The 26,952-nt window shown below is 33.1% G+C and overlaps 3 protein-coding genes across 3 annotated transcripts; all 3 read left to right on the top strand.

Moving 5' to 3' along the window:
* Positions 1 to 462: 462 nt before the first annotated feature.
* Positions 463 to 1,125, top strand: LOC111368309 (cysteine-rich receptor-like protein kinase 25). Its single transcript, XM_022989542.1, has one exon. It carries the CDS (start codon positions 478 to 480, stop codon positions 1,123 to 1,125), a length of 648 nt encoding a protein of 215 aa, XP_022845310.1. The 5' UTR covers positions 463 to 477.
* Positions 1,126 to 12,435: 11,310 nt separating this feature from the next.
* On the top strand, positions 12,436 to 18,164 carry LOC111368310 (cysteine-rich receptor-like protein kinase 25). Its single transcript, XM_022989543.1, has 10 exons — positions 12,436 to 13,320; positions 13,556 to 13,671; positions 15,660 to 15,820; positions 15,902 to 15,954; positions 16,271 to 16,396; positions 16,490 to 16,611; positions 16,699 to 16,909; positions 17,023 to 17,257; positions 17,448 to 17,598; positions 17,689 to 18,164. Exons 1-10 carry the CDS (start codon positions 12,444 to 12,446, stop codon positions 18,028 to 18,030), a joined length of 2,394 nt encoding a protein of 797 aa, XP_022845311.1. The 5' UTR covers positions 12,436 to 12,443; the 3' UTR covers positions 18,031 to 18,164.
* On the top strand, positions 18,042 to 26,748 carry LOC111368311 (mitogen-activated protein kinase kinase 8-like). Its single transcript, XM_022989544.1, has 6 exons — positions 18,042 to 18,231; positions 19,878 to 20,315; positions 22,234 to 22,334; positions 22,710 to 22,774; positions 25,379 to 25,429; positions 26,640 to 26,748. Exons 1-6 carry the CDS (start codon positions 18,042 to 18,044, stop codon positions 26,746 to 26,748), a joined length of 954 nt encoding a protein of 317 aa, XP_022845312.1.
* Positions 26,749 to 26,952: the final 204 nt, after the last annotated feature.

Here is a 26,952-nt window from a genome sequence, read left to right on the forward strand (position 1 = left end):
CTAACCATGAAAAATTAAAATGAAAAAAAAAAAGTAAAAACTAAAACTAAAATAAACGAACAAATAAATTTAAGCCTTTAAATCAATTTATTGATCTTGTTCGTGGAAGAAAATTCTTGTTGAAATGGTCAATGATAGATAACTACCAGCGTGATAAGCACTTTGTCATTCATAACACATTATTTTGGTTCTAGCTATTTTCCAAGGCAATCAATGGAACAAATTGTTGGTCTTGGTAAACTTCATCAAATTAGAGCTGGAAAAGAAAATTATCTGTTTTCTTATAATTCTGGAATTGATACTGAGTCATTTGATAATGACAGATATTTTGTTGAAATTTTTGATGTTTTTTTTTTTTTTTGGTTATAAATAAACGATTAATGATTATTTTGGTCGAGAGTTAACATTGTCGTAATCTAATAATTTAAAAGCTTCAAACAATTAATTATTTTGTTTATTTAATATTCAATTTACTATATGTACATATATTCTTCGAGCAACAAGAAGAATGCACCCTCAATATTTTTCCTGTATGAATGTCAAAATAACGGTAATTACACGAGAAACAGCATGTACGAAAGAAACCTCAAAACTCTCCTCTCCTCCGTCTTGCCTAATATCAATGCCAATGCATTCTACAACGCCTCCATGGGAGAAAATTCAGATAGAGTCAATCTCATTGCGCTCTGTAGAGCAGATCTTCAGCCTTCTCAGTGTCGTGAATATGTCAAAAATGCTACGGCAGAAATTTTAAAGATGTGTCCGAATCAAAAACAGGCAATCTTATGGCACGAATTTTGTATGGTACGATACTCCAACGAGGCTATCTTTGGAACTCTTGCAATTTCCCCAATGAGTTGGGGTCATAGTGGGGAAACTGTCACAAATACAGTCGTTTTTTACCGGGAGTTGAACGTACTGTTGGACAGCCTTCAAGACCATGCCGCTTTTAATAGCTTCCCGAAGAAGTTTGCTGCTGCCCGTCGGGATGTGGATGATCCGAAACATCCTTTTATTTATGCATTTGAGCAGTGCACACCTGATATAACCTCGGAGGAATGTGGTGATTGCTTAAACAAATCTGCCCAATATATTCGAGAAATATATATAGGAATAGTCTCCTAGGCACTCATGCTTAATTTATGTTAAGTACCAGTGACATGACACATCATTTAATTGGTGAATCATTAAATACATGTGACCTACCATTAATTTATTTACCAATTAAATGACTTATCATGTCATCGGTGCTTAACATAAATTAATTATCAGTGTTTATGGGATCATTTTCGTGTGTGTAGAAAATAATTATTGTTATATAATGTGATAAATTTTATTTATCAGCAGGTATTTGTAAAGCATCCGATAATTAAATCCCATTTGACTCAGAAAATCGATACATTTGGCATCAATTATTATGGGAAAGGTGTGCAGCAGGTCAATAAATCGCCGTCATTCATCAATAAATCGCCGTCATTCATCTTTTCCACAAGATAATTTTCTTCTCTGTGCAGGAACCACATTTTCTTTTGCTGATAATTAGCATGTTCCTGTGCATAGAGTTAAAAAAAAGTAACTTTTGATAAAATGAGTAACATGAAATTGAATTTGGCTTAATTTTAAACACAGCCAAATATATTGTTATGTTCGCTTGATTATTCCTTTCAATTGAGTTTATTTATTGTTAGAATTTTAGTTGTTCAAAATTTAAAAAAAAAAAAAATTTGGGCTTAACCATACGGCCGCACGAGTTAAGCCCATGCGGCCGCATGAGGGCCACTTGCATTATAACCATGCGACTGCATGGGCTATAACCATGCGGTCGCATGGTTATACAAAGTGACCGTTGGGGATTCGTTTTTTTACAGTTTTTCTTTTGAATTTGGTGCCTTTTCAACATAATTTTGCACCATTTCGTGGGAACCCTTCAAAGCCTATAAATAGGTGTTCCAATTGCAAAGAAAGACACTCTTGAGAAAATTAAGAAATCCACCACAAGATTATTCTCCCAAATTATCACATAATCAATCCTATATCTATTTTCACTTGTTCTTTGTGAAAGATACACTTTTCTTTTGGTGTTCGTCACACAAAGGCTTGATTAAATCCTACAAACTATTTGTCGGAACTCCTCAAAAGTATTGGAAAGGGGGCAAATAACGTTTGAGGATAGCTTATCATTTTCGTGTTCAAGCCTCTCATTATATCTATATTCTTTGTTATTACCAATTTTCTTCTCTTCATTGCTTTAAATTTTCAAACAAACTCAAACGTTATTTTACATTTACTGCAATGGAGTCGGAATCTACTATTGCTACTATCAAAATGATGAATCAAGATCTGGTGCGTTTGGATAGATTCGATGGTGCAAACTTTACAAGATGGCAAGACAAACTCAAGTTTCTTCTAACGGCGTTAAAGATCTTCTACGTGCTTGATTCAAAATTGGAACCCATTCCCGATGCAACTGATAAGGATACCGAAGAAATTCATATAGAAAAGAAGAAACGAGAAGAAGATGAATTGATATGTCGTGGGCATATTCTAAATGCATTGTCCGATCGACTATATGATCTCTACACAAACACTACTTCGGCTAAAGAAATCTGGTATGCATTAGAAAGCAAATACAAAGCCGAGGAAGAAGGTACTAAAAAGTTTTTAATATCTAAATACTTTGATTTTAAAATTTTAGACAATATACCTTTATTGCCTCAAGTACATGAGTTACAAATAATTGTGAACAAATTGAAAGTGGTAAAAATTGAACTTCCCGAAACTTTTCAAGTGGGAGCAATTATTGCTAAACTCCCTGGTTCTTGGAGAGGATATAGGAAGAAAATTCTTCACAATTCCGAAGATTTTTCTTTAGAAGACATACAGAAACATCTTCGCATTGAGGAAGAATCAAGGGCAAGAAATAAGATTGAAAATTCTTATAATGGCTCTTCGAAAGTCAATGCCGTGGACAATGTGGACAACTCCAACAAGTTCAAAAAGAAAGGGAAATTTCTTGGTCCTAGAAAGGATCAAGAAAAATTCAAAAACAAAGCCAAAGGACCGTGCTATGTTTGTGGAAAATCGGGACACTATGCTAAAGATTATAGGCATAGGAAACAACATAAGAAGGAAGGACAAGTGAACTCTGTTGATGAAATTATTGCAACAATGAGTAAAATCAATGCAGTCCAAGGCAAAGTTCCGGGCTAGTGGTACGATACATGCGCTTCAATCCATGTATGTTATGAAAAGTCTCTCTTCAAAACTTATCATAACATTGAAGATAACCAAGAAATACAAATGGGAAATGAAGGAAGATCAAAGGTGATCGGTAAAGGAAATGTTGAACTCCTTTTCACTTCGGGAAAGAAGATCACTTTGACAAATGTCCTGCATGTACCGGAAATGAATAGGAACTTAGCAAGTGGTGTACTCTTGGGAAAACCCGGGATTAAATCTGTCTTTGAATCTGGAAAACTTGTATTAACCTATGGTGGATATTTTGTTGGAAAGGGCTATTCCACCGAAGGAATGGTCAAGTTATGTACTGTTGAGGATAACTCAAATAAAATTAAATCTTTTGCGTGTGTTATTGATTCATTTAATTTATGGCATGGTAGATTAGCACATATAGGAGTTAGTACTATGAAAAGAATGATTAAATGTGGATTAATACAATGTGATATTGATAACTTAGAAAAATGTGAATATATGTTAAATAAAAAATGATTAAGAAGCCATTTCATAGCATGGAAAAAACAACAAAATTATTTGAACTTGTTCATTCCGACATCTGTGAATTGAATGGAATATTAACTAGAGGTGGTAATAGATATTTTATTACTTTTATTGATGATTGTTCTAGGTATATTTACGTATACTTACTTAAACAAAAGGATGAAACCTTTAGTGCCTTTAAAACTTACAAGAATGAAGTTGAAAATCAATCAGGAAGAAAATTAAAGACTTTAACAAGTGATAGCGGTGGAGAGTATTTTTCAAATGAATTTAACATATTTTGTGAACAAAATGGAATAATACATCAATCTTCTGCACCTAGAACATTAGAACAAAATAGATTAGTAGAAAGAAAGAGTAGAACTTATTTGGAAATGATAAATGTTATGTTATTAAATTCTGAATTACCTTTTAACTTGTGGGGTGAAGCATTATTTTGTGCTTATCATATAACAAATAGAATTCCTATGAAAAAGAATAAAACTTCCCCATATGAACTTTGGAAAGGTAGAAAACCAAATATTAATTATTTTAAAGTGTGGGGGTGCCTTGCGTATTATAAAAATATGGATCCAAAGAGAACCAAGTTAGGTCCTAGAGGTATCAAATGTGCCTTTGTAGGATATGCCCTTAACAGCAAAGCCTATAGGTTATTAAATCTTGAATCAAATGTTATAACAGAATCAAGAGATGTGGAATTCTTTGAGAATGTGATGGTAGCTAGGAAATTTGAAAATAATAAAGATATTCCAACCTTTAAAAGCTCACCAAAAGAGACATCCATAAAGGATGTTGACTTTGAACCTCGAAGAAGCAAAAGAGCAAGAAAGGAAAAGAACTTAGGATCTAATGAAATAGATTCCCAATTTATCTCCTTTTACTTAGTAGAAGGAGATAGGAAGGATGTTGTAAGAACAATTCCTTTTGTTCTTCAAGTGGAAAGTGATCCTAAGACTTATAAGGAAGCAATGCAATCTAGATATTATATATTCTGGAAGGAAGTTATAAATAATGAAATGGATTCTATTATTTCAAATAACACTTGGGAAATAATTGACATACCAGCAGGTTCGAAAGCTATTGGTTGTAAATGGGTATTTAGAAAAGAAATATAATTCTGATGGATCGCTTAATACTTATAAGGCTAGATAAGGGTATCGTCAAAGGGAAGGAATTGATTACTTTGACACATATGCACCCGTGGCAAGGATAACCTCAATAAGGATTTTATTTGCACTAGCATCTATATATGATTTATATGTTCATCAAATGGACGTAAAAACGGCATTTTTAAATGGAGATCTCGAAGAGGAGGTCTATATGGAACAACCGGAAGGGTTTGTTCTACCGGGAAATGAACATAAGGTGTGCAAATTAATTAAATCTTTATATGGATTAAAGCAAGCTCCCAAAAAGTGGCATGTGAAATTTGACTCTAAAATAATGTCAAATGGATTTAATCACAATTCAGTAGATAAATGTCTCTACACAAAAGTGAATGGTGATATAATCACATTAGTGTGTCTATATGTTGATGATATGCGAATCATTAGTAACAATATAGACGGAATCAAAGACACAAAACGATTTCTATCATCTACTTTCAAAATGAAAGATTTTGGAGAAGTAGATACTATCCTTGGAATCAAAGTAAAGAAGGATAGTGGGGATTTTATATTAAATCAATCATATTATGTTGATAATGTGATAAATAAATTTAAACATTTGAATATTAAAGAGGCAAATACCCCTATAGATCCAAATATAAAATTAATCAAAAACGAAGGTAGAGGAAATTGGAAATCTTATGTACGCATCACAATGTACAAGACCTGATGTGACATTTGCTGTAAGTAAACTAAGTAGGTTTACTAGCAATCCAAGTTCGGAACATTGGAAAGTCATTGGTAGGGTTCTTGGTTACCTAAAGAAAACCAAAAACCTTGGGCTACAATATACCAAGTATCCTAAAATATTGGAAGGATATACCGATGCAAGTTGGATATCTAGTGCAGGAGAAAATAAATCCACATCTGGATGGATTTTCATTCTTGGAGGAAGTGCAGTTTCTTGGAAGTCCAAGAAACAAACTTGCATTACACATTCAACTATGGAATCAGAGTTTGTCGCTTTAGCTGAAACAGGGAAAGAAGCAGAGTGGCTGAAGGACTTATTATATGAAATACCTTTAGACATAAAGGATATTTCCTCCATACCTATTTTGTGTGATAGTGAAGCTACTTTAGCTCAAGCATCTAACGAAGTATATAATGGAAAGTCTAGACATATAAGTCTAAAACATGAATATGTAAGGAAATTAATCAAGCATGGAGTAATTTCTCTTACATTTGTTAAGTCAAGTGAAAACTTAGCTGATCCATTTACCAAACCTCTCACAAGAGAGTTAGTGAAATCAACATCAAGTAAAATGGGTTTAAAACTTCTTAAATAGATTCACCAATAACGGCAACTCTACAAAAATATTCTAAACCAGTATATATATAAGTTCAAAGGGTAATAACAAGTTATTCGATAAGTTGATGGATTTCAACACTATTAGATATATTGAAATTATATCTTTGAAACTAGTGTTGGCTGTTACTGTTGGAGGGATGAGTTAATTAAACTCTTAATGAAGTTCAGTACAGAGTACAAGTATCTGTAAAGGTAACAAAAATACTGGAAAAACTTCACCTATGTGAATTTCGAGGTGGTGCCGCCTCATTAGAGAATTGAAGTTTTTTCTCTATAAAAATTCAATGAAATAGGATTAGTGCAAGGCCATATTAGCACTAAGCGAGTTAGAGAACGGGTTAAGCCCATGCGGCCGCATGAGGCCCTCCCGAAATTGGGAGGGCCACTTGCATTATAACCATGCGACTGCATGGGCTATAACCATGCGGTCGCATGGTTATACAAAGTGACAGTTGGGGATTCGTTTTTTACCGTTTTTCTTTTGAATTTGGTGCCTTTTCAACATAATTTTGCACCATTTCGTGGGAACCCTTCAAAGCCTATAAATAGGTGTTCCAATTGCAAAGAAAAACACTCTTGAGAAAATTAAGAAATCCACCATAAGATTATTCTCCCAAATTATCACATAATCAATCCTATATCTATTTTCACTTGTTCTTTGTGAAAGATACACTTTGCTTTTGATGTTCTTCACACAAAGGCTTGATTAAATCCTACAAACTATTTACCGGAACTCCTCAAAAGCATTGAAAAGGGGGCAAATAACGTTTGAGGATAGCGTTATCATTTTCGTGTTCAAGCCTCTCATTATATCTATATTCTTTGTTATTACCAATTTTCTTCTCTTCATTGCTTTAAATTTTCAAACATTTATTTGATGCTTACAGCTTAAAAGCATTATGTTAATTTTTTTCCCTACATTTTATAATTTACATGGACCTAATTCAATAAGTAAGAAATGTAATTTAAATTAGAAGTGATACTTGAATATCTACAATTAACAATAGGGTAATTATATTCACACCGCAACTTTTATTCGTTGCACCACATGTTACTTGCACTTATAATTCTTAATTTTTTGCTCTTTATAGCACCTATGTCCCTAATGATTTTTCAAGTCATTCTTATTATCAAACATTTCATTAGTTAACATATTTTGTATTCGAAAATAATTTTATATCCAAAAGTCCCTTGAAATAGCATAAAATACCTTATTTTTCATCATATTTTTAAAAAATAAATTATTAAAAAGTGCGAAATAGTATTTTTTCCATCATTTCAAAGCATGAAAATAAAATATTTCGATATGAATTATCATCAATAACGAAACTTACTAATTAATGAAAGATTGAAGATAAGAATTTTATGAAAAAAAGTTGTGAAGCAGGTACATAATTCCCCATTGTTCATTATTTCCACAAGATAAATTCTCTTTTTTCAAGCAGGAACCACATTTTCATTTTTCTGATAATGAGCATGTTCCTGTGCAGGTAACTTTTGAAAATTATGTATGGCTAAATGAGTAACATGGAATTAAATTTCACCTAATTTAAACCGGCCAAACATATTGTTTTATTTACTAGCTTATTTCTTTCAATCAAGTTTATTTGAGAAGTGATACTTCATTTTTATGCTAAATTATGGATGAAATTTCTAGTAGAAACTTTCTATATGGAAAAAATAATAATTATTCGTTGGGAAAATTAGTAATTTCTGTCTTAAAAAATATTAGGAATGGATGGCATTTAGTGAGTCTTCAAAAATATTGTCTAAAAGTATTACTGGTGTCTCTTCATATGGGTATCAACTATTCAATATAGCTTCATTATAAAACACCCTTAAGCTCATAGCAATTTCTACTATCATGTGCATGATTAACAAAAAATATCAAACAACCATTCTTCTTGTTGCTCAAAGAGTATAGGTATAATATTGTAAATCAAATATTAATTAAACAATATAATTAAATGTCTGGAGCTTTCAAATTATTAGATTACAACAATGTTAACTTTCGACCAAAATTAACAGGGTTCACTTATCGTATAAACAAAACATCAATTAACAGTCGAAGAAGTACAATAAAAATATTTGTATCATTTATCAAATTACTCAAAATCAATTCTAGAATTATGTGTAAACAATGAATGATCTTTTCTAACTCTAATAATATGATGAAGTTTGAGACCAACTTCTGTGTCTTCTTGAGTGTGAATTCTTATAAGACCAAGGCCAACAATTTCTTTTATTGCTTGACTTGGAATAATGTGTAAGAATTGTGAGGTTAGTTTCTTGAGCGTGAATTGCGATAAGACAAAGAGCAACAATTTGTTTTGTTGCTTGACGTGACGATCTAGCTAGAGCTAAAATAATGTGCAAGGAACCGTTGGAGTAGCCCTTAAGTGTGAATTGTGATAAGACCAAAACCAACAATTTGTTTTGTTGCTTTTGGAAAATCGACAACCTAGCTAGAAATAAAATAATGTGCAAGGAATTGTCAAGCTAGTTCTTGAGTATGAATTGTAATAAGACAAAGACAAGACCAACAATTTGTTTCTTGCCTAACTTCGAAAATCGACAACCTAACTAGAACGAAACCATGTGCAAGGAATTGTCAGGCTAGTTCTTGAGTGTAAATTATGATAAGACCAAGACAAAATCAATAACTTCTTTTGTTGCTTGACTTGGAAAATTGATGACCTAACTATAACTAAAATGATGTGCAAAGAATTGTCAGACCAGTTCTTGAGTATGAATTGTAATAAGACCAAGACAAGATCAACAATTTGAGTATGAGTTATCAATCAACGTTGATGGTTGAGTGTGACAATCAAAGAAAATTGATCAATTTATTCATTAAGGTACCCTTTCAAATTTCCCAAGGAAAAGTCCTGAAGTGAAGGTTCGTTTGACATTTTTTTCCTTTTATATATTTTTTTCTTTTTATAATAAAATATAGGATTTAGAATAATTTTTTTCTATTAAAATAACTCAAATATAACAAGTCCAAAATTATTTTTCTTGAGCCTAAATTGTGTTATTTGATACTAGCTACAAAATGAATATAATATTGGTATATTTTTATCAACCTTTGAATGACTAACATTAAAATTAGCCCATATTAAAAGGGTGTTACATTTCCCATCATTGACCATTTTGGAATAGAATTAGGCTCCGTTTGATACGCCATATTTTTCATGGAAGTTGGAATTGAAATTGTCATTATCCACTTTTTGCCATGTTTGATAGGCAATATTTTCTTGTTTTCTAGCACGTGACCCTGTTTTCCACGAAAATGAGGAATTTGTATTCCTGTGGGTTGTTGGGAATTGGTTTTCTTGGTTGCTGCTTATTCTTCTTTTCTTTTCTTTTCTTTTTTTTTTTTTTCCATTTTTTCCATTTTTTTTTGGCAATGAAAACAAATTTTATCCCTAATTGTAAAAAAATATTTTCCTTTAATTGACAATTTTCATGTAAAACAAAGTCAGATGAATACCAAAAGATAGATGATTTTCTTGACCTTTTCTTGGCAATGGAAACAAATTCTATCTCTAATACCAGTAAATTCTATCCCTTTAATTGATAATTTTCATGTAAAACAAAGCCAAATGAACACAAAAAATACATTTATTTCAACAATTTTAAAGTGAAAATTTTTACCTGTCAAACACAATAATTTGACAATTCCCAGTAAAACATTTTATAAACAATTCAATTCTCTGAAATTTATTTTCTTTTCAACCAAATTTCATTTTTGTAATTAAACGGATCCTTAGAGTCATGATAGTTTGTAGAAGTACCTATGGAACAACAACGACAACAAATTTCAAAATTTTCTAATCACGACAAAGAAAAAGTTGTTTGTCAATTGTTGAGACTGGGCCAATTTTTTTAATTTGAACCATATATTTAATCATATCTACAACTTTTTAATCACACATTTCATTAAATTTTATGCAAATCAATTAAAAATTTGATTTTAATCTTCATCAAACAAGGGCTTTAAACTTTTTTTATTAAACTCATTTTCAACTGCACGTTCTTACAATAAAATATTTTACACGCAAATTCAATTTTTTTTAACTTTTTAACCATATTCTCCAAAAATCCACTGCCCCAAACTCATTTTCCTACTTTAATGATAGACAAACACGTGCTAAGAATAGAGTGATTATTATAATCAAGCTTGTCAAAAAATGATTATTTTTTTTTAAATTACAAATGGACAAGCAACATTTATAAAACTTTTCTTCAAATACAAACGGCTGGTAATTTGTAAACTGCCCGTTTGGCCCTCCTTTTCTAGAAATGAAAATTGGTGGATATATATATATATATATATATATATATTTTATGGAAGATGGTGTGGTTGAAAATATAAGAGAAAAAAATAGAATGTAATGGAATGTAATTTAATTAGGGGGGACGGTCTTTACAAAGCAGAAAGAGGAATCTGCAATAAATTAAATTGGTTAGTATGCAAACCTTGGTTTTAAGTAATTAAAGAATATATAGGACTGAAATTGATATGATTATTCTATACTTCGAGAGAGACCAATGTTCAAAACAGGTAAAAGAGAAGAAGAACGTAGGTGTTTCAAATTGTAAGATAAATGAAAAGCTTACCCCACTCCAAACCCTAACCAATACCACCCTCGTTACATGTTGTGAATTATAAAACGTGTGCGAATTTCCTACATCAGACTATTCAATTAATATCCCACAAAAGGTTGAACCGTTAAAAACCTACTTAATTTAGATGCAGTTAAGCACTACGAAACCACATGTACACACCCTCTTATTTTCTTTGTAGTTTTAAGTAAAAATCCTGGTTGTCTTTAAAATGTACATTTTTAGTTCATCAACTTACAAAATGTAGACCATTAGTCCCTCCACCAGTCTATGCTATTCAAACCAACATAAATGATGACTAGGTAAATGAAATTGTACGTGCTAGTAAATTTCATTCAGCTCAGTATCTAAATAACTTAGTTGGTCCCTGAACTGTTTAGCGTGCACGCAAGAGAGTACCATGGTTAGTCTTGTACATGCTATTATTTTGACATTTAAAATGAATAGAAATTTGAGTTAGGAATTGGGATTTGAAAATAGCATCAAGGTTTATCAAACATACAAGGAAAATTAAATTAGAAAGTGATAAGTGTATTTTTGCTCATTCATCCGTGATATTAACTTGATAAATAATTTCGAATTGAGTGAATTTTCTATCTAATTTAGTGTAAAAATGGTTATAGTTGGTAAAACTTGAACTTGAAGGCTTTCAGAGCAGCAGCAGAAGAACAAGAACAAGAACAAGAATAATTTTGGAGCTAATTTAAAGTTAGTTCGAAGCAATTAAAGACTAACTTGATTGAAAGGAGCTGGTAAGAAGTATTAGAGGAGCAACCGGAAGAAAAATCTCAAGTTTCGAGAGCGAAATTCAACTTTTGGAAAGTTTGTGTATTGATTTTCACATTTTTGAAACTTGAGACGGACGAAATTCGAATGATTATGAAGGTTCAAGGACCAATATGAAAGCTTTTGGAAGTGGCAGGCAGAATCAAGTATTCCTTTTAATGGTTTTTGATTTTATTGAATTGGATAAAATTATGAATTATTTTATTTGTATATATAATAAATACAGATAGAATGGCGTTAATTTGTACGCATTCATATATCAAACTACCTACACAGATTTTCCGTGCAGGCAGAGTTCTAAAACTATTGAATTTTCTTCCACTTCTTCGTTCATTTCTTGACTTGTTCAAAATTAATAAGTTCGTAATTTTGTCAATTCATCATTCTTTCTCATTTTCTACCTCAATTAGGTTGGTCGTGCATATCTAAAGTCCTTTGCAAATTGGTAAACTATAAAAATGAATTGAATGTTTGCCATGAAGTATCGAAATTGATTGAATAATAAAGTTGACAACATTTTAATCGATTTTTTTCTCATTTAATACAACTTTTTTTTTCCTTTCAATTTCATTAAATGAAATTGGCTCATTAATCAGATTGTGGTTCTTGTTCAAAGAAGAAAGGTCACTTTGAAATGTCTTGTGACAATATTCGAGACGGACAGGGCCAAAATTTGTAGGTCAGGGAAAAATGATTTTTTGAAATGACATGGTGGGGACTGATGCGACGATTTTCCATATCAAATAAGGTTTAAATTATTAGAATGGTATATATATATACTTGTACTGAAATATAGCACCAAGTATTCTCTCCATATGTATATTGCAAACACTATATTCATGCATATAGCAACGAGTTCTGGGAGGAAATGGCTTCATAATTTTATTTTCTTAATCTGTCTGATACACCTTGTTGCTATTGTCAAATCCCAGTTCCCAACTCAAATTTATTTTTATTTTGATTGTCCGGACAATGATGCCACTGGTTTGTACACAAGAAATAGCACGTACGAAAGAAACCTTGATACTTCTCTCTCCTCTGTTCCGCCAAATATCGACGCCAACGGATTCTACAACGCCTCTACGGGAGAAAATCCTGATACAGTCAACATCATTGCGCTCTGTAGAGCTGATCTTCAGCCTTCTCAGTGTCGAGATTATGTGGAAAATGCTACAGCCGAAATCTTACTGAGGTGTCCATATAAAAAACGGGCAATCTTATGGCACGAATTTTGTATGGTACGATACTCCAACGAGGCTATCTTTGGAACTCTTGCAATTTCCCCAATGAGGCCAAGTCATAGTAGGGAAAATGTCACAAATACAGAAGTCTTTTACTGGCAGTTGAACGTCCTGTTGAACAGCCTTCAAGAACATGCCGCTTTTAACAGCTTGCCAAAGAAGTTTGCTGCTTCCACTTGGACTGTGAATGATACGAATCATCCGTCAATTTCTGCATTTGAACAGTGCACACCTGATATAACCCCGGAGGAATGTGGTGACTGCTTGAATAAATCTGCCCAACGGATTCGAGAATGCTGTGAGGGTGCAAAAGGAGTTAGAGTCCTTACTCCTAGTTGCTATCTTCGTTTCGAAACTGATACGGATCCATTCTACAACGCATCGATGGTTGAAGCAGTACCCCAGCCACCAACACCACCAATGCCACCGCCACCGTCACCGCAGCCGCCGGGTAAGGACTTTGTCTTTTTTTTTTTTTGGCCAGAGATATTTTCCGATGATAAGACCATTTGTCACCACGGTATTATCCAAATAATAAGTTGGCCCCCACCATTAGTAGAGGATGGTTTCTGTCGTTTTAGATTGATTAGGATAAAAGATTGAGGACCAACTTACTCAATTTTAAAGCTTGAGTCGCTTAATCACTGATTTTTAAGAATAAAGTCAATTATGTCTTAATTTATTAGTTTGGCAAATGAAACAAGCAATTGTTTGGAAAGAACTTATGAAACACGCCCTGATGCGTCCTGAGCCGAATGGGGTAAAAAAGCTCGCCTTGAACGGGTTGGTGGGGCAGGGCAAGGTAGGGCGAGAATGCTCCGCCCCAAACTTGCCCCGTGAAGGAGAAAAAAAGATTAAAAATAATTTTGGATAGTTTACCCGTTAAAAATTCATTTTGAATTTATATTTTATTCCCTAATAATGACATAAATCGAAATATTGAAAATGTAAATAAAATAAAATAAAATAATACATACATACATACATACATACATACATACATACATACATACATACATACATACATATATATATATATATATATATATATATATATATATANTCTTCTCAAGTTAAATACCCGAATGGGTATCTGAATCAAGAATCGACGGGTACGGTTCGATTCTCAGTTCTAGACCAAGAACCAAATATTCCTAATTTTTTTTTATATTGAATAAATCAAATTATTTTAATTTTTTCTAAACAAATTAACAAATTAGGTGATTAATTGATACTTTATCTCCTAAGCCCTAGCCTAGCTAGCTTGACCTAACCCAACCAATTTCTAAATCCAATTTTTGGCCCTATTATTTGTTTAATTTCTAATTTTTTAATTTTTAGCCCAAGTGCCATTTTTAGTTTTTATTCTTCCATTTTTTAGCCCAACATCCAAGTGATCCAACCCACTAATGACTAACCCTAAATAAATTACACACATTATCACCTACAAATAACACATCTGACATTCCAAAACTCAAATAGATGTATAGAACCTCCAACTCTGAGTCCGAAGCTATGACCTCCGAGCTCCGATGGGGATCTTCGACCGTTGATCATTTGAATAAGATAGTGTGTAAGCTTCCTTATATGTGATTGGTAAATTAATCTTGTTGGAAAACTTGTTATATACATGTTAAATTGGATTACGTTAATTTATAAAATTACGATTGAGTGTGTTATTAGTTGTATTTATGTAGTTATAAATGTTAAAAAATTTAATTATAGTACAAAACCGAACAGAATCGAATCGATCCGAACGGAATCAAACCCGAACGGTTCCATAATTATATTTGGACCCGACGGTTCTATTTACTAAATACCCGAAATTTTTGGTTCGGTTTAACTATATTTTTAATATTTTTAAAAGGGTAAAATAGTAACTTTTCATTTACTGCGTTAAAATAAGTTTAAAAAAATTAAAAAAGAAAACCCTCCTCTTTTTCCCGTCCCTTCCCCACCCATACCCAATTAAGTAGAAACTCCTCCCAAACGACATCGTTGACTTGTCCAATCGAGGCCGAGGGTAAATACGAACCGGAGGAAGATTGTGTCAACGATGAGGCGAAAACCCACAAAGAGATGGGCATCAACAACTACGTTTATTCTTCAGATTTTTAGCCTGCATCAATGTCATTTTCTATTCAAGAAACTTGCCCTAGAATTGAATCTGAGAGTCCTGGCAGCAATTTTTATAGTTTAAACAGCCATCAAAATCCCAGAAAGAAGTGCACCAATGTACACCTTAGGATGATGAAGAATTAGAGTTTCAAACCCCTTGCTTGTAGGAAGCCCCCTAATCCTTTCAAGAACAATATGTGGATGCTGGAGAAACCACAACCCTCGATGAATTCGTGCGTTCATGGGTTGATGAGGCTGATAATTGGGCAGTGATGCAGTGGCAAATCTAGAATTTTGAGTGAGCACGGGCGGATGTTGACCGTAATAAAATATTAAAAATTAAATATAATAATTATTTCAAAAACAATTGAACATATATATTTTTGTTATATTGATAGGGTTTCCTATAATTCAAAGCAAATAACATAGGTTCGAATCCTTTCAATTGCATTAAACCAACTAAAACAAAATATATATTATTCTGTAATGTTTTGTATCAAAAGTCATTGAGTGTCATGGTGGTTTAACTATCAATAACTTTCATGACCTGTCACAGGTTCAAATCCCCACTCTCTTACATTAGTTTTAGAGAAAATTGAAGAAGTATAAAAATTGTGCAATAAATTTGGTTAGCAAAATATTCGAACCCTACACCTTTTGTTTTGAAAGTAGAGGCTCCAACCAATTCAGCTGCTAGAGTTGATTAGAATAAATATGAATTATCAAATATATATAAAATGTTTATCTACTACTGTCAACAAAACAAAAAAACTCCCGGCGGATCCAACTAGGGCGGCTGCCCTAGCTCGCCATCAGCTGGATCCGCCACTGCAGTGATGAAGAAATAGGTGATTGGCAATGGTCTTGAGAAGAGTGAGAAAGGAGTGAGATGTGGGTTCTTCTTGGATTCACAGTCTCAAGCTCATCAATCTGATTACTAGGTCTAGGGGTTGGGGTAAGGGTAAAGGTGAGGGAGAAGAACTTTTTTTCCTTTTTATTTTGTTTTCTTATTTTTTTGTTGTAGTTTTTATTTAAATTTTTTAATGTGCAAAATATAAAATTATCATTTTGTCCTTTTATAATTGATTAATATGTGGTCAAAGTCCATTTTTTCGGTCAACTAATAGAAACATGGATGGAATCCATTCATTGGGGCTTCATCTGTAACATTTTGAAAAGTCTGGGATGACGGTTACAACAAATAAAAAGTTAACGGAAAGTTTGCAACTTTTTAAAAGGTTTCGGGCCTCAGCTACAATTATCCCCAAAATATATATGAAATGGGAAAAATACAACCCGAACTATCATTATTGTCATCGTTCCAATTGCCGTGTGTCTAATACTTGCTCTTTGCATTGGCATCTACTTAAAAACGAAAAAAATGCGTAAACCAAGGGAAAAAGTTGATCGTAAGTTTATGTTTCAAATTTTACGTAGATCCACATCTATCTGTGATATCTTTTAATTACAAATTTCTAATGTTACTTTATACTTTGGTCAAGTTGACGAGGAAATCAGTACTGTGGAATCCCTACAATATGACTTTGGTACGATTAGAGTTGCAACAGACAATTTCTCTGATGTTAACAAGTTGGGGCAAGGTGGATTTGGTGTGGTTTACAAGGTTAAGTATTTAAGTGATCTATCACGTGTCATACAAATTAATATTACCAGGAAGTTCATGTAATATTCTCTTGTGATTTAATCGCAGGGTAAACTCCCAAACGGAAAAGATATCGCAGTAAAAAGGTTGTCCCACGACTCAGGGCAAGGTAACTTGGAATTTAAGAATGAGGTCTTGCTAGTAGCGAGACTTCAACACAGGAATCTAGTTAGGCTCTTAGGTTTCTCTGTTGAAGGAAATGAAAGACTTCTTATATACGAATGGGTTCAGAATGGGAGTTTGGACCGCTTCATATTTGGTAAAATTTCATTATTATTATTTTTTTAAAGTAAATCATATCTCAAAATTCTTAAAGCAATCTAGTTGCTCTGTATGGCTAATTATATTTAAGTGTAATTATCGTTGTTGTAGATTCAAACAATCCATGTTTAGATTGGGAAAAGCGTTATATAATCATCGGCGGGGTTGCCAAGGGACTTCTTTATCTACATGAAGATTCTCGCCTCCGAATCATTCACCGAGATCTCAAAGCTAGCAATGTTTTGTTAGATGGAAAGATAAACCCCAAAATTTCAGATTTTGATATGGCAAGATTATTTCTCCCGAGCGAAACTCAACACAGCACTAGCAGAATAGTAGGAACATAGTAAGCAATTTACAAAGTTCTTGTCTCAGAGTATCACTTAGTTTATTTTTACATAGTGGTTGTTACGAAAAGAAAATATGAAGTGATGCACAAACAAAACATATATGGTCATGTTAATAACTAAAAATAGCTAGATGATTATTTTATTAAACTCGCTGCTAATGATATCCTTACAAATTGACCATCACGGTGGATACATGGCACCTGAGTATGTGTTACATGGACACTTCTCTGTTAAATCGGATGTCTACAGCTTTGGTGTCCTAATTTTGGAAATCATAAGTGGTCAGAAAACTTATAATTTTCGAAATGGGGAGAGTGGGGATGACCTCATAAGTTGTGTAAGTACAAATATGATAAGGTTTGGTCTGAATCAATTTGAAGCCACCAATGATTATATTTATTGTATTTAAACATTTCAATTCTCATAGGTTTGGAAAAATTGGCACCAAGAAACGGTTGCAAATATAATAGATCCTGCATTGAGGACTTCTTCAGGATCCATGCGTGATATTATGAGATGTATTCACATCGGTTTGTTATGTGTTCAAGAAAATGCAACGGATAGACCTACAATGGGATCGGTGGTTCTCATGCTCTCTAGCTTTTCCTTAACTCTGGCAGTACCTTCACGACCTGCATTTTTCATGTCAGGTAGCTTTCGTCCGGAAATTTTAGCTCTTCATAAGACTCATTCATCCACAGATCAATCAGAGAATACCACTCATTTATCAACGAATGAGGCCTCAATGAGTGAGTTATATCCTAGGTAACTTCGAGGAATATGCATATCCATTATAACAAGACATTTTTTTGTTACTCATGTTCTTATTCAAATGTAATATCTTGTAAGCAGATTTATTCTCTTTACTTGATCTTTATTGGTATGGTTTGTGGTAGTGATATTCCCCGTGTGTATAACGCGATATCTACATACTATATGATTACTTCTATTATTAAATATTCTCTCATAAGTTGATAGTCTAGAAATTGTTTGGCCTCGCGAGTAACTTATTTACTCCTTTGTATAAATTTGTGTAAGCGATGATGCCTAAAATTTGAATGCTCATGACTTGAATATAACTGCATACGATTTGAATTTATTTCAATATATGATGTCAAGAGTGTCAATGATCTTACATTATAATTTTCAACAAGGGCCAGAAGAATATATTCATGTACCTTATTTATATATTCTACTACCAAATTGGTTTTTTTTTTCGTCACGGTAAATGAATTTTATATTTTTGTGTAGCATTACAATTTTCCCCCCACAATAAACATTGAAGTAAACTGGCCAGTTTTGAAGAATGATTCATATTTTACTGATCTTTCGACATAAGGCAGAAAGTTGATTGTTTGACTGAATTGAGAACTCGAACAAGAAGTAAAATTTGAATTCCAGCATATATATATATATATGAGAATGAACTAACTCTAAAATAAAATTTAAGGATGCGTGAAATGAACTCAGTAAATCAATTTATAGGTGTGGTTGGAAAGAGAAATAACTCCCCTGTTTCGTCTGTAAGCATTCCCGTCCTAATCATAACCCATCCTCAACTTTCAATTCATAAATGTAGTGTGAAATCTTGAATTATTTAAGTCAATTAACCAATCAATCTTGGAAAATTAGACTTAGATTTTTTAGCCAATCTAACTGCTTGAATTCCAGTAGGCAAACCTAGAAGTAATTAACGAGTTGTTTGACAAAGTTTTTCAGAAAAATAAAAATTAGCATATTTTGAGAACAGTTCATAAAATGTCTGATTGATAAGTTGAAAAAAAAAATTGTGGATGCAATGAAATATGCGATCAAAATTGAAATTTGATGGTTTGAAAAGTCGATAAAAGTTTAGGAATGTGTTATTAAACATGCAAAACATTAGACATTTCAAGAATACTTTTTAGTTTTGAGTATGTCTTTTAATTGAGCGTGAAATCCCATGCCATTTAAATATAAAGTAAGACGAAGAACATACAAATATTTGAGTTACACCTCTCGTTAAGATTTGATACTTAAAGATGGAATATTAACACTCAATATGATATCAGAGTCCAGAAAATTCAAATGAGCAATTCGAGTCCAATAAGCGTTGCCCAACTTCTTACTACAAAATCTTATATAGCAACCTTATGTTCACAAGGACTTATATCCAACAAATTGTAGAAGGATGATAAGGTGAGTTGCCAGTGTGGTGGTGGGGGTGAATTCGGGAAATATATTATTTTTTACTGTAGTAATTTCTGTAAGGTAATGGTGGTGCCACAGCCAATGACGAAATTAAAAATATTTTTTCTGAGCCACAACACAATTTCATTTGTGGAGGTGGAGTTTTCTGTAAGGGCATGACTAGTAGTTATCTATCTATCAGTACGTAGTTTATTTTAGGGTAATTAGCACAAAACGTCCCTACCTTTCATGATTTTTTTGGAAAACGTCCCTACTTTTTGTTTTTTGGGGCATTTTATCCCTACCTTTACCTTTTCTTGTGCAAAACATCATTTTCATCATTTTTCTCAATAAAAGGTATAAATTGACCAATATACCCTTCTATTTAAATTTTAAAAAAAATAATAAAGAACTAATTGCAATCATAGTCCCAATTTTCAAAAAAAGGCTTAAAAGAGTCCCAAACAAAAATAAATGAATATTTGCACTCCCACAAGATCATTCACAGAGATTTGAAGCCGTCAAATATATTAGTAAACAATAAAATTGAAGTGAAAATTTCTGATTTTGGAGTTAGTAAAATCATGCACCGGACATTGGATCCTTGCAATTCCTATGTTGGAACATGCGCTTATATGAGCCCGGAAAGATTCGACCTGGATACATACGGCGGCAATTACAAGGGGTACGCCGATGATATACGAAACTTAGGATTGACTCTACTGGAATTGTTCATGGGCCATTTTCCATACTTGTCGGAGGGACAAAGACCTAACTGGGCTACACTTATGTGTGCCATATGCTTTGGCGAACCATCGAGCTTGTTGGAAAGTGCATTGAAAAATTTCAAGAATTTCATTCAATGTTGTTCTCAGAAGAATTCCTGTAAACGATGGATTGCAACCCAATTGTTATCACATCCTTTTGTGAGAGATATTGGACTGAAATCAACACGAGGAGATTAATTTTCGAGGATTATGGTTGGAAATCCGAGGGTAACAGTTTGGGGAACTGTTTGTATATATAAAAGCATAGTTTTCGAGATTCTATTTCTTTAGTTTTATCTGTATGTTCTTTCCTTAATTTTCGAGGATTATGTACTTTTTATTTTTTTTTGTTTGGGACTCTTTTGAACTTTTTTTTTAAAATTGGGACTATGATTGCAATTAATTCTTTATTTTTTTTTATTTTTTAAATTTAAATAGAAGGGTATATTGGTCATTTTATACCTTTTATTGAGAAAAATGATGAAAAAGATGTTTTCCACAAGAAGATGTAAAGGTAGGGATGAAATGTGCCAAAAAATGAAAGGTAGGGACGTTTTCCACAAAAATCATGAAAGACAGGGACGTTTTGTGCTAATTATCCTTTATTTTATCTTAGAGCCTGCTTGTCTCCCATTATGGGAGAAATTAAAGTTTCTCGAGAATGTGTGGTTAAAATATTAAAGAATCTTTATTGGTTTATGTATAGAATATTTTATTGTGCGAATGTCTGGTGGAGAATGTTACTGTAGCAAATAATTTAAGAAGCATAAATTCACACAATAAAATATTTTATACCTAAATTCAAAATTTTTTTCATCTTTTTAACCACATATTCTTCTAAAAATAATTATTCAGAACATTGTCTTTTCCCCCAAATAGTGATTGTCAAACAGGGCATAATGTAAGATAGACATCAGTTGCTATGCATATGAGGACATTATAAGAAGCCATGTCACATAGTAAAACCAGGGCCTAGATGAGAAATTGGGCAACACTTGCTGGACACTTATTGCAAAATCTTATATAAAATCTCAATTTGTTAAATTACTTGAAACAATCTTAAGCAAAGCTAAGCTTCTCTCTTAGCATTTCTTGTATGCATATTCACTTGGTCATTTTTCGACTCAATATTATTAGGGAAAGTAATGTCAAGTGACATATTTTCTAGCAAAATTTGATAAAGAATGTTTTCCATAAGAATATTTACACTTTATTCCTACGCCCTCAAGGCTAGGGATGGCAACGGGACGCGTCGTTACCCGTTTAAGACAGGGCAGGGCGGATGGGGGGAGGAGATTGTCTAGTTTACGTACCGTTTATTATTTTATTTTATTTTTAGTTTTTGATATTCATTTTATTACTCTCATTCATTCAAGTGAGGCAATAATATAGTTATTGATTTTTTTAATTAATTTATTTATTTTTAAAAGTTAAATTATTCAAATATATTTGGTAAACTAAGGTTTTTATTATTTATCATATTCATTAAATAATTTTAGTTGTTATTTTCTATTAGAATTAATGAAATTTCATAGAGCTTTTCTATTTAAAGTATTAAATTCTTAAAAAAAAAAAAAAAAAAAAATAACATCGCGAGGCAAGGCCCCCGCTACCCGTACCCGACCTGTTTATCCGATTAAGCAGGTAATCCCTTTCGCGGGTATCAGGTTTGATGAGTATTTTTGCCATCCCTACTCAAGGCCTACTCCAAAGTACAAAAAGAAACGAGAAGTAAAAAGTTCAATCCCCCTTATTAGATGATCGTGAGTGCATTAGTGATGTAGGCAAAATCGAGAGAATTGAATAACACAATATTACAATCTGTAGATTCATGCATGAACATCGATTTGGATTTAAATATGTAGAAACTCTTTTATTTTTATACAATATATCCAACAACAAAGAAACAACTTATGTCTTAGGAGTACTTGAGTAGTAAGAAAATCTTCGAGACATGAAACGCTACTATGATGCAAGACAATACCAATTAAAATAAGATGTAAAATACAAACAACTAAAATGTACTAAACAATAAGGGAAGCCATCTTTTTTGCTGATCGTGGTGATTCCATCTTTCCGTCCCTATCTTTGTGGCTGTATTGTGGCAGAATGGGTGGATCTACAGTGTGGGCAGGGGGTTTGCTACCCCCACACTGAATTTAAAATCCAATATTTTGCACTAAAATTTCCAAGATTTAACATAATATTTTTTTAAAAAAAAATTCCATATAATTTTCAATTTTCAAAATTCAAATTTTGCGAAATTTGCCCTCACAACTCTACTCTCCTCATTTGGTAGCGCCACCTCTCTCATCAATCTTATATAAGATACTGGCAGAGGTGCCCTACTCTATCTTATCCAATCGGGGATTTCTTAAAATGAGCATAAAAAAGACAAGAACTTTTTAAATGCTTTTCATATGGCAATGTTGTTTTTCTTCCATTGGAAAGCCATGAGATAAGACATCATTTATCCCCTATCTTCATTGCATTCTATTTTGAAATCATGAAGTTGCCCATTTCTTTCTTTCACTTAGCAGTTGTGCTAGAGGTTGGTGCCGTTGGGTGCACGGAAATGTAAACAAAAAACAAAACATGACTCAACATGATACGTGAAAATATTATTTCTGAAAAAAGTAAGAAAAAGAAACACTACATAACATTGTATGAAAAAAATACTTATGTATTTTTATGAATATAATATTTAATTTTAAAAAACTATTTAATAATAATACAAAATTTGTTCTTGATTGCTTGTTCCCCGACTTTGAATCATAATGGAAGTGTTGGGTTTTGATACTCAATGCATCTCGGGCTATAATGTAAACATCAAAATATAATTTCACAGGCATTTGCCAATGTGAATTGATTATCAACAATCAAGTCCAAAGGCTCAACCCAAAAACAACATGGACCATTGGAAATAGTTTAAGAAATTAATGTTACTCACTGCTCATATATATTATTTGTTGGATGGCATTGAATCTTGACCTATTTAACCTTATTATTGGTCTAACTAAAGCCTAAACTAACCCTATATATATGTTGTTTCTACTCTAGTCGTTAGTGAGTGATTTTATGAGAAACGAGTATGAAAATGTGGCTACTCTTACTGTCAAAAAATCAACTACTTTCGTGCGACAAAAATTCGACGACTTTCACTTTTGTTTTAGCCTCCATCTCATGTTTCTTCCATTGTTTTTCTCGTGTCTTTGTGGCTTACAAACCATCACCATAATCTTGACCTTTGTAGGTGAGATTGAGAAGCAATCGAGATAAATATATTGATTGCAGGTTGGAGCCATTTGGATTAATTGTTTAATAGAGAAAGGTAATGTGAAATTGAGCCTAAAAATATAGTTTAGAAAATTCTTGGAGCAAACTTTCACGATAATTAGTATCATAGTTTCAAGGTGGCAGATTTGGCTAGAAAAGCTCACCAAAAACTGACTAGAAAATCAGTTGAAACGAAGTAGAAAACACATTACAAATCTATCCATAACAAATGCCCGAGAATTGAGAATCGCTCATGTAATTGCGATTTTCAGCCAACCCAATGGCCAATTGGACTAATGAAGATCATTGACAGACCGCACAGGTCGAGGTACCCTTACATATTTGGTATGGAAGTGACGTTCGTCGACGATAGTGACATGTGGAGTTTTGATAGAGGCACGTGCAGGAGCGAGGAAAGGATTACGACAATGGTGTCTGAAAACAGCTTGTTCATAGAGGTGTGCTGGACCCTGTAGTGGTGTTCGATTTCTATTTTGGGCAAAATTATAACTCTAAATGGTTTTACCCCCTTACGCGTTCGAGTTCATTTTTTGTTTAATTGGTTGCTGCAGTTGTTGGAGACTTTAGGGCGAATAGTGGTGGTCGTAAAGTGGTAAATTTACATCTATCATTATTTTTGTACTCAGATCGGTCCGCTCTAGTATATTAGCTTACCCTAATTTAAATTTCATTATTTAGCACATCATCGTGTGGGATGGCAATAGGATTGGGGTTACCATGTGGGATAATCATTGCTTGTGCTAGAAATTTATGAATTATTTGCCATATTAGAAGTGTTGAATTTATGCAAGTTGGTAATTACCTTTGTGCTTCAATTGTCGTTTAGTCACTTTGTTAGACTGCATTGTATGAGAATTTGAATTTTTTTTGATACACCTCAGTGTTCCATTGATTATTCTATTAGAACACATTGACTTGAGCCGTTTGAACATTCTTTTGATATTGAGTTTTAGAGTCTAACGAAACCCTTGGATTCTAGAATAGTGTATACTGCGATCTTAGGATTGTTTTCTGTGGCTTATTTGTGCACTTTAGTTGTTCTACCTTACAAAAATATCTTCTCATTTCAAAGTTAGAATTTTGAATGCAAAGTGGGATTTTTCAATTTGGCAACAAAAGATGGAAGAGATTTTAGTTAAACAAAGAGTTACAAAAGCTATATATAGCAAATTTCCTGCAAATTTGATAGACGCACAAAAGGAATAATATGATGAACTTGCTCAAACTTCAATTATTTTGCACAATGTTTTGAGAAAATTTCAAAAACTTGATTCAACAAAAGAACTTTGGAAAAAGTTGGAGAACTTATATTTATTTAAGTCTACTTCTAATAAACTGTATTTGCTTAAAGTAGTGATTCGAGTAGTGACTCAAGTGATGAGGGTAGTAAGAAGAAGTGTAAGGGACGAGACAAGTCTAGTGGCAAAATGTGTTGTAGTTGTGGTAAGTTGGGACACTTCATTAGAGATTGTCCCAAGAAGAAGGATAAGCTGAACGGTAAGATGAGAGGTGAGGCAAATTTGGCTTTAGGGTCGAGTGATGATCCTAGTGACGTTTATTGAGAGTAAACCTAGTTACTACTTATGTATTTATGTGTGATTCTTTTTGCATGTATGTGATTACCTAATTTGTTGCATGACGGTATGCTGTATTTCAATATGTTTGATATGTGCTTTTCATGAATTTTGGGCAATATGATTACTTGGTGTAATTGTTTGCATGCATAGTGGGTTAGGATGCATTAGCAGTGTGTTGGATATCTTTTAGTGAGGTGGAGTATAGATGCCTAGGGGTATATTGTGGTTTGTATCGGGGATGTGTAATGTGACATTTGGATAACGAGTGGAGATGTGATTAAATGTCTAGAATCCTTTATCAATAAAGGAATCCTGATCAAGTGGAGTGTGGGAGAGGTAATTCTATTACTTCTGTTAGGTAGAGACCTATTATCCACATAGTTTTGGAGAAGTGATGTGGAGATAGAAGATTATCCCGTGAACTTAAGATCTATTATGACCCACCAGTTGGACATGAGTTGGGTGATCAGTCTAATAAGCATTATGGGCGATAATAGGAGATATGTGTTCTCAAGGTGTGAGCAACACGAAATAGGATAGGATAAATGTGGTGAGATTTTTACGTAGGGTCATTTATACATTTGTTACATATATAGTTGATCGTGTGTTTGATTAACTTGGTATTAATCTGTGGTTATATATGAACGTGTTTCTAAAAAGATCTATGTATGATATCCTATAATATATCATCGCATGTGTATTTACTTTTGATTGTTTACTATTCAATAATTTGCTTCTATTTAGGTTTTCATGACCTTAGCCCTGATGAGTACATAGAGCATGTATGATATGTGTTTTAGGTTAGAAACACGAGGTAAGATCTGTGATCCAATTTTATTGGTTACCTTGATTATGCAAGTGCTAACTGTGTGTTTTGATTGCTTACAAATTTATTGGATATCAAGGTGGAGATTTGTTGGGTTTTTTGATACCCAAGAAATTCTGGGCTATGATGTTAACGTGGGTTAATAATTTCATAGGCATAGGCCGATGAATGAAATAAGTCCAACAACTAAGTCCACGAACTATACCCGGTCCAATTGTATTCACTCTTGGATGACTTGAATATTGGCTCGTTTAAGCCCCTTAAAGGTCCAACTTAAAGCCTAACCCTAGCCACTTTCTTATATGATATATGTGGTTTTGTGAGAAAAATAGAGGAATCCCGCCTGCCCCCTTTGGTGTGTGAAAAATAGCCTCTAAAAGTGTCCAAAACCCTTGTTTACTTTGTGTAATTGGTGATTCCTTCATAATATACCTTTGTGGTATCTTCTCCTATCTTTGTGGCCACAAATCATCATTTTTTCTTGTTCTACGTGAGTAAGATTGAATAGCAATCGAAGTAAATTATATTGATTGTGGTTTGGAGCCGGTTGGATTGGTTGTTGGTAGAGAAATATACATTGGGCTGAACCCGAAAAACATGGAATTGAAGATCCTTGGAGAGAGTTTCCGCAACACACTTATGAGTCAATTGGAATCGGTTGATATCTTATTTGACGATGCAAAGCATTGGCACTATTATCAAGTCTTCCAAAGAGCTGAAATCCTTTGGTTGTTGCAATAAGCAATTTTACGAGGTCAATAGAGTTGAAACCAAATCATGCTGTAGATTTGGTTCTTAGAGAAGATATTCACAAAAAAAAGATAGTGGAGAAACCTTGGGCTTGGCGTTAGCATGTGATGATAGAGGTAAAAAGACAAATAGAGGCAGTAACCATAGGCGAAACACAAGTTAAGAAATGGTCGATCACTATCTCGACCAAAGTTCAAAGGTAAGTGCTTGAACTGTGGAAAATCTGGTTACACAAAGCAAGATTATGGAGCACCAAAGAAGCAAGAAAACAACCAAGGAGATAAAAACTTTGTTAATGTTTCGGA

The sequence above is a fragment of the Olea europaea genome, chromosome 19 (assembly GCF_002742605.1).
Source record: "Olea europaea var. sylvestris chromosome 19, O_europaea_v1, whole genome shotgun sequence".
Taxonomy (NCBI): domain Eukaryota; kingdom Viridiplantae; phylum Streptophyta; class Magnoliopsida; order Lamiales; family Oleaceae; genus Olea; species Olea europaea.

What these genes read in the sequence shown, in the direction of transcription:
- LOC111368310 (XM_022989543.1), top strand. Translation starts at nt 12,444, where the DNA reads ATGTATATTGCAAACACTATATTCATGCATATAGCAACGAGTTCTGGG. An exon ending in CAGCTGGATCCGCCACTGCA is followed by an intron (nt 15,821 to 15,901) that starts GTGATGAAGAAA and finishes TTGGATTCACAG; the next exon opens with TCTCAAGCTCATCAATCTGA. An exon ending in GGGATGACCTCATAAGTTGT is followed by an intron (nt 17,599 to 17,688) that starts GTAAGTACAAAT and finishes CAATTCTCATAG; the next exon opens with GTTTGGAAAAATTGGCACCA.
- LOC111368309 (XM_022989542.1), top strand. Translation starts at nt 478, where the DNA reads ATGTACATATATTCTTCGAGCAACAAGAAGAATGCACCCTCAATATTT.
- LOC111368311 (XM_022989544.1), top strand. Translation starts at nt 18,042, where the DNA reads ATGCATATCCATTATAACAAGACATTTTTTTGTTACTCATGTTCTTAT. An exon ending in ATCTACAGTGTGGGCAGGGG is followed by an intron (nt 22,335 to 22,709) that starts GTTTGCTACCCC and finishes GAAATCATGAAG; the next exon opens with TTGCCCATTTCTTTCTTTCA. An exon ending in GCCGTTGGGTGCACGGAAAT is followed by an intron (nt 22,775 to 25,378) that starts GTAAACAAAAAA and finishes TTATCAATAAAG; the next exon opens with GAATCCTGATCAAGTGGAGT.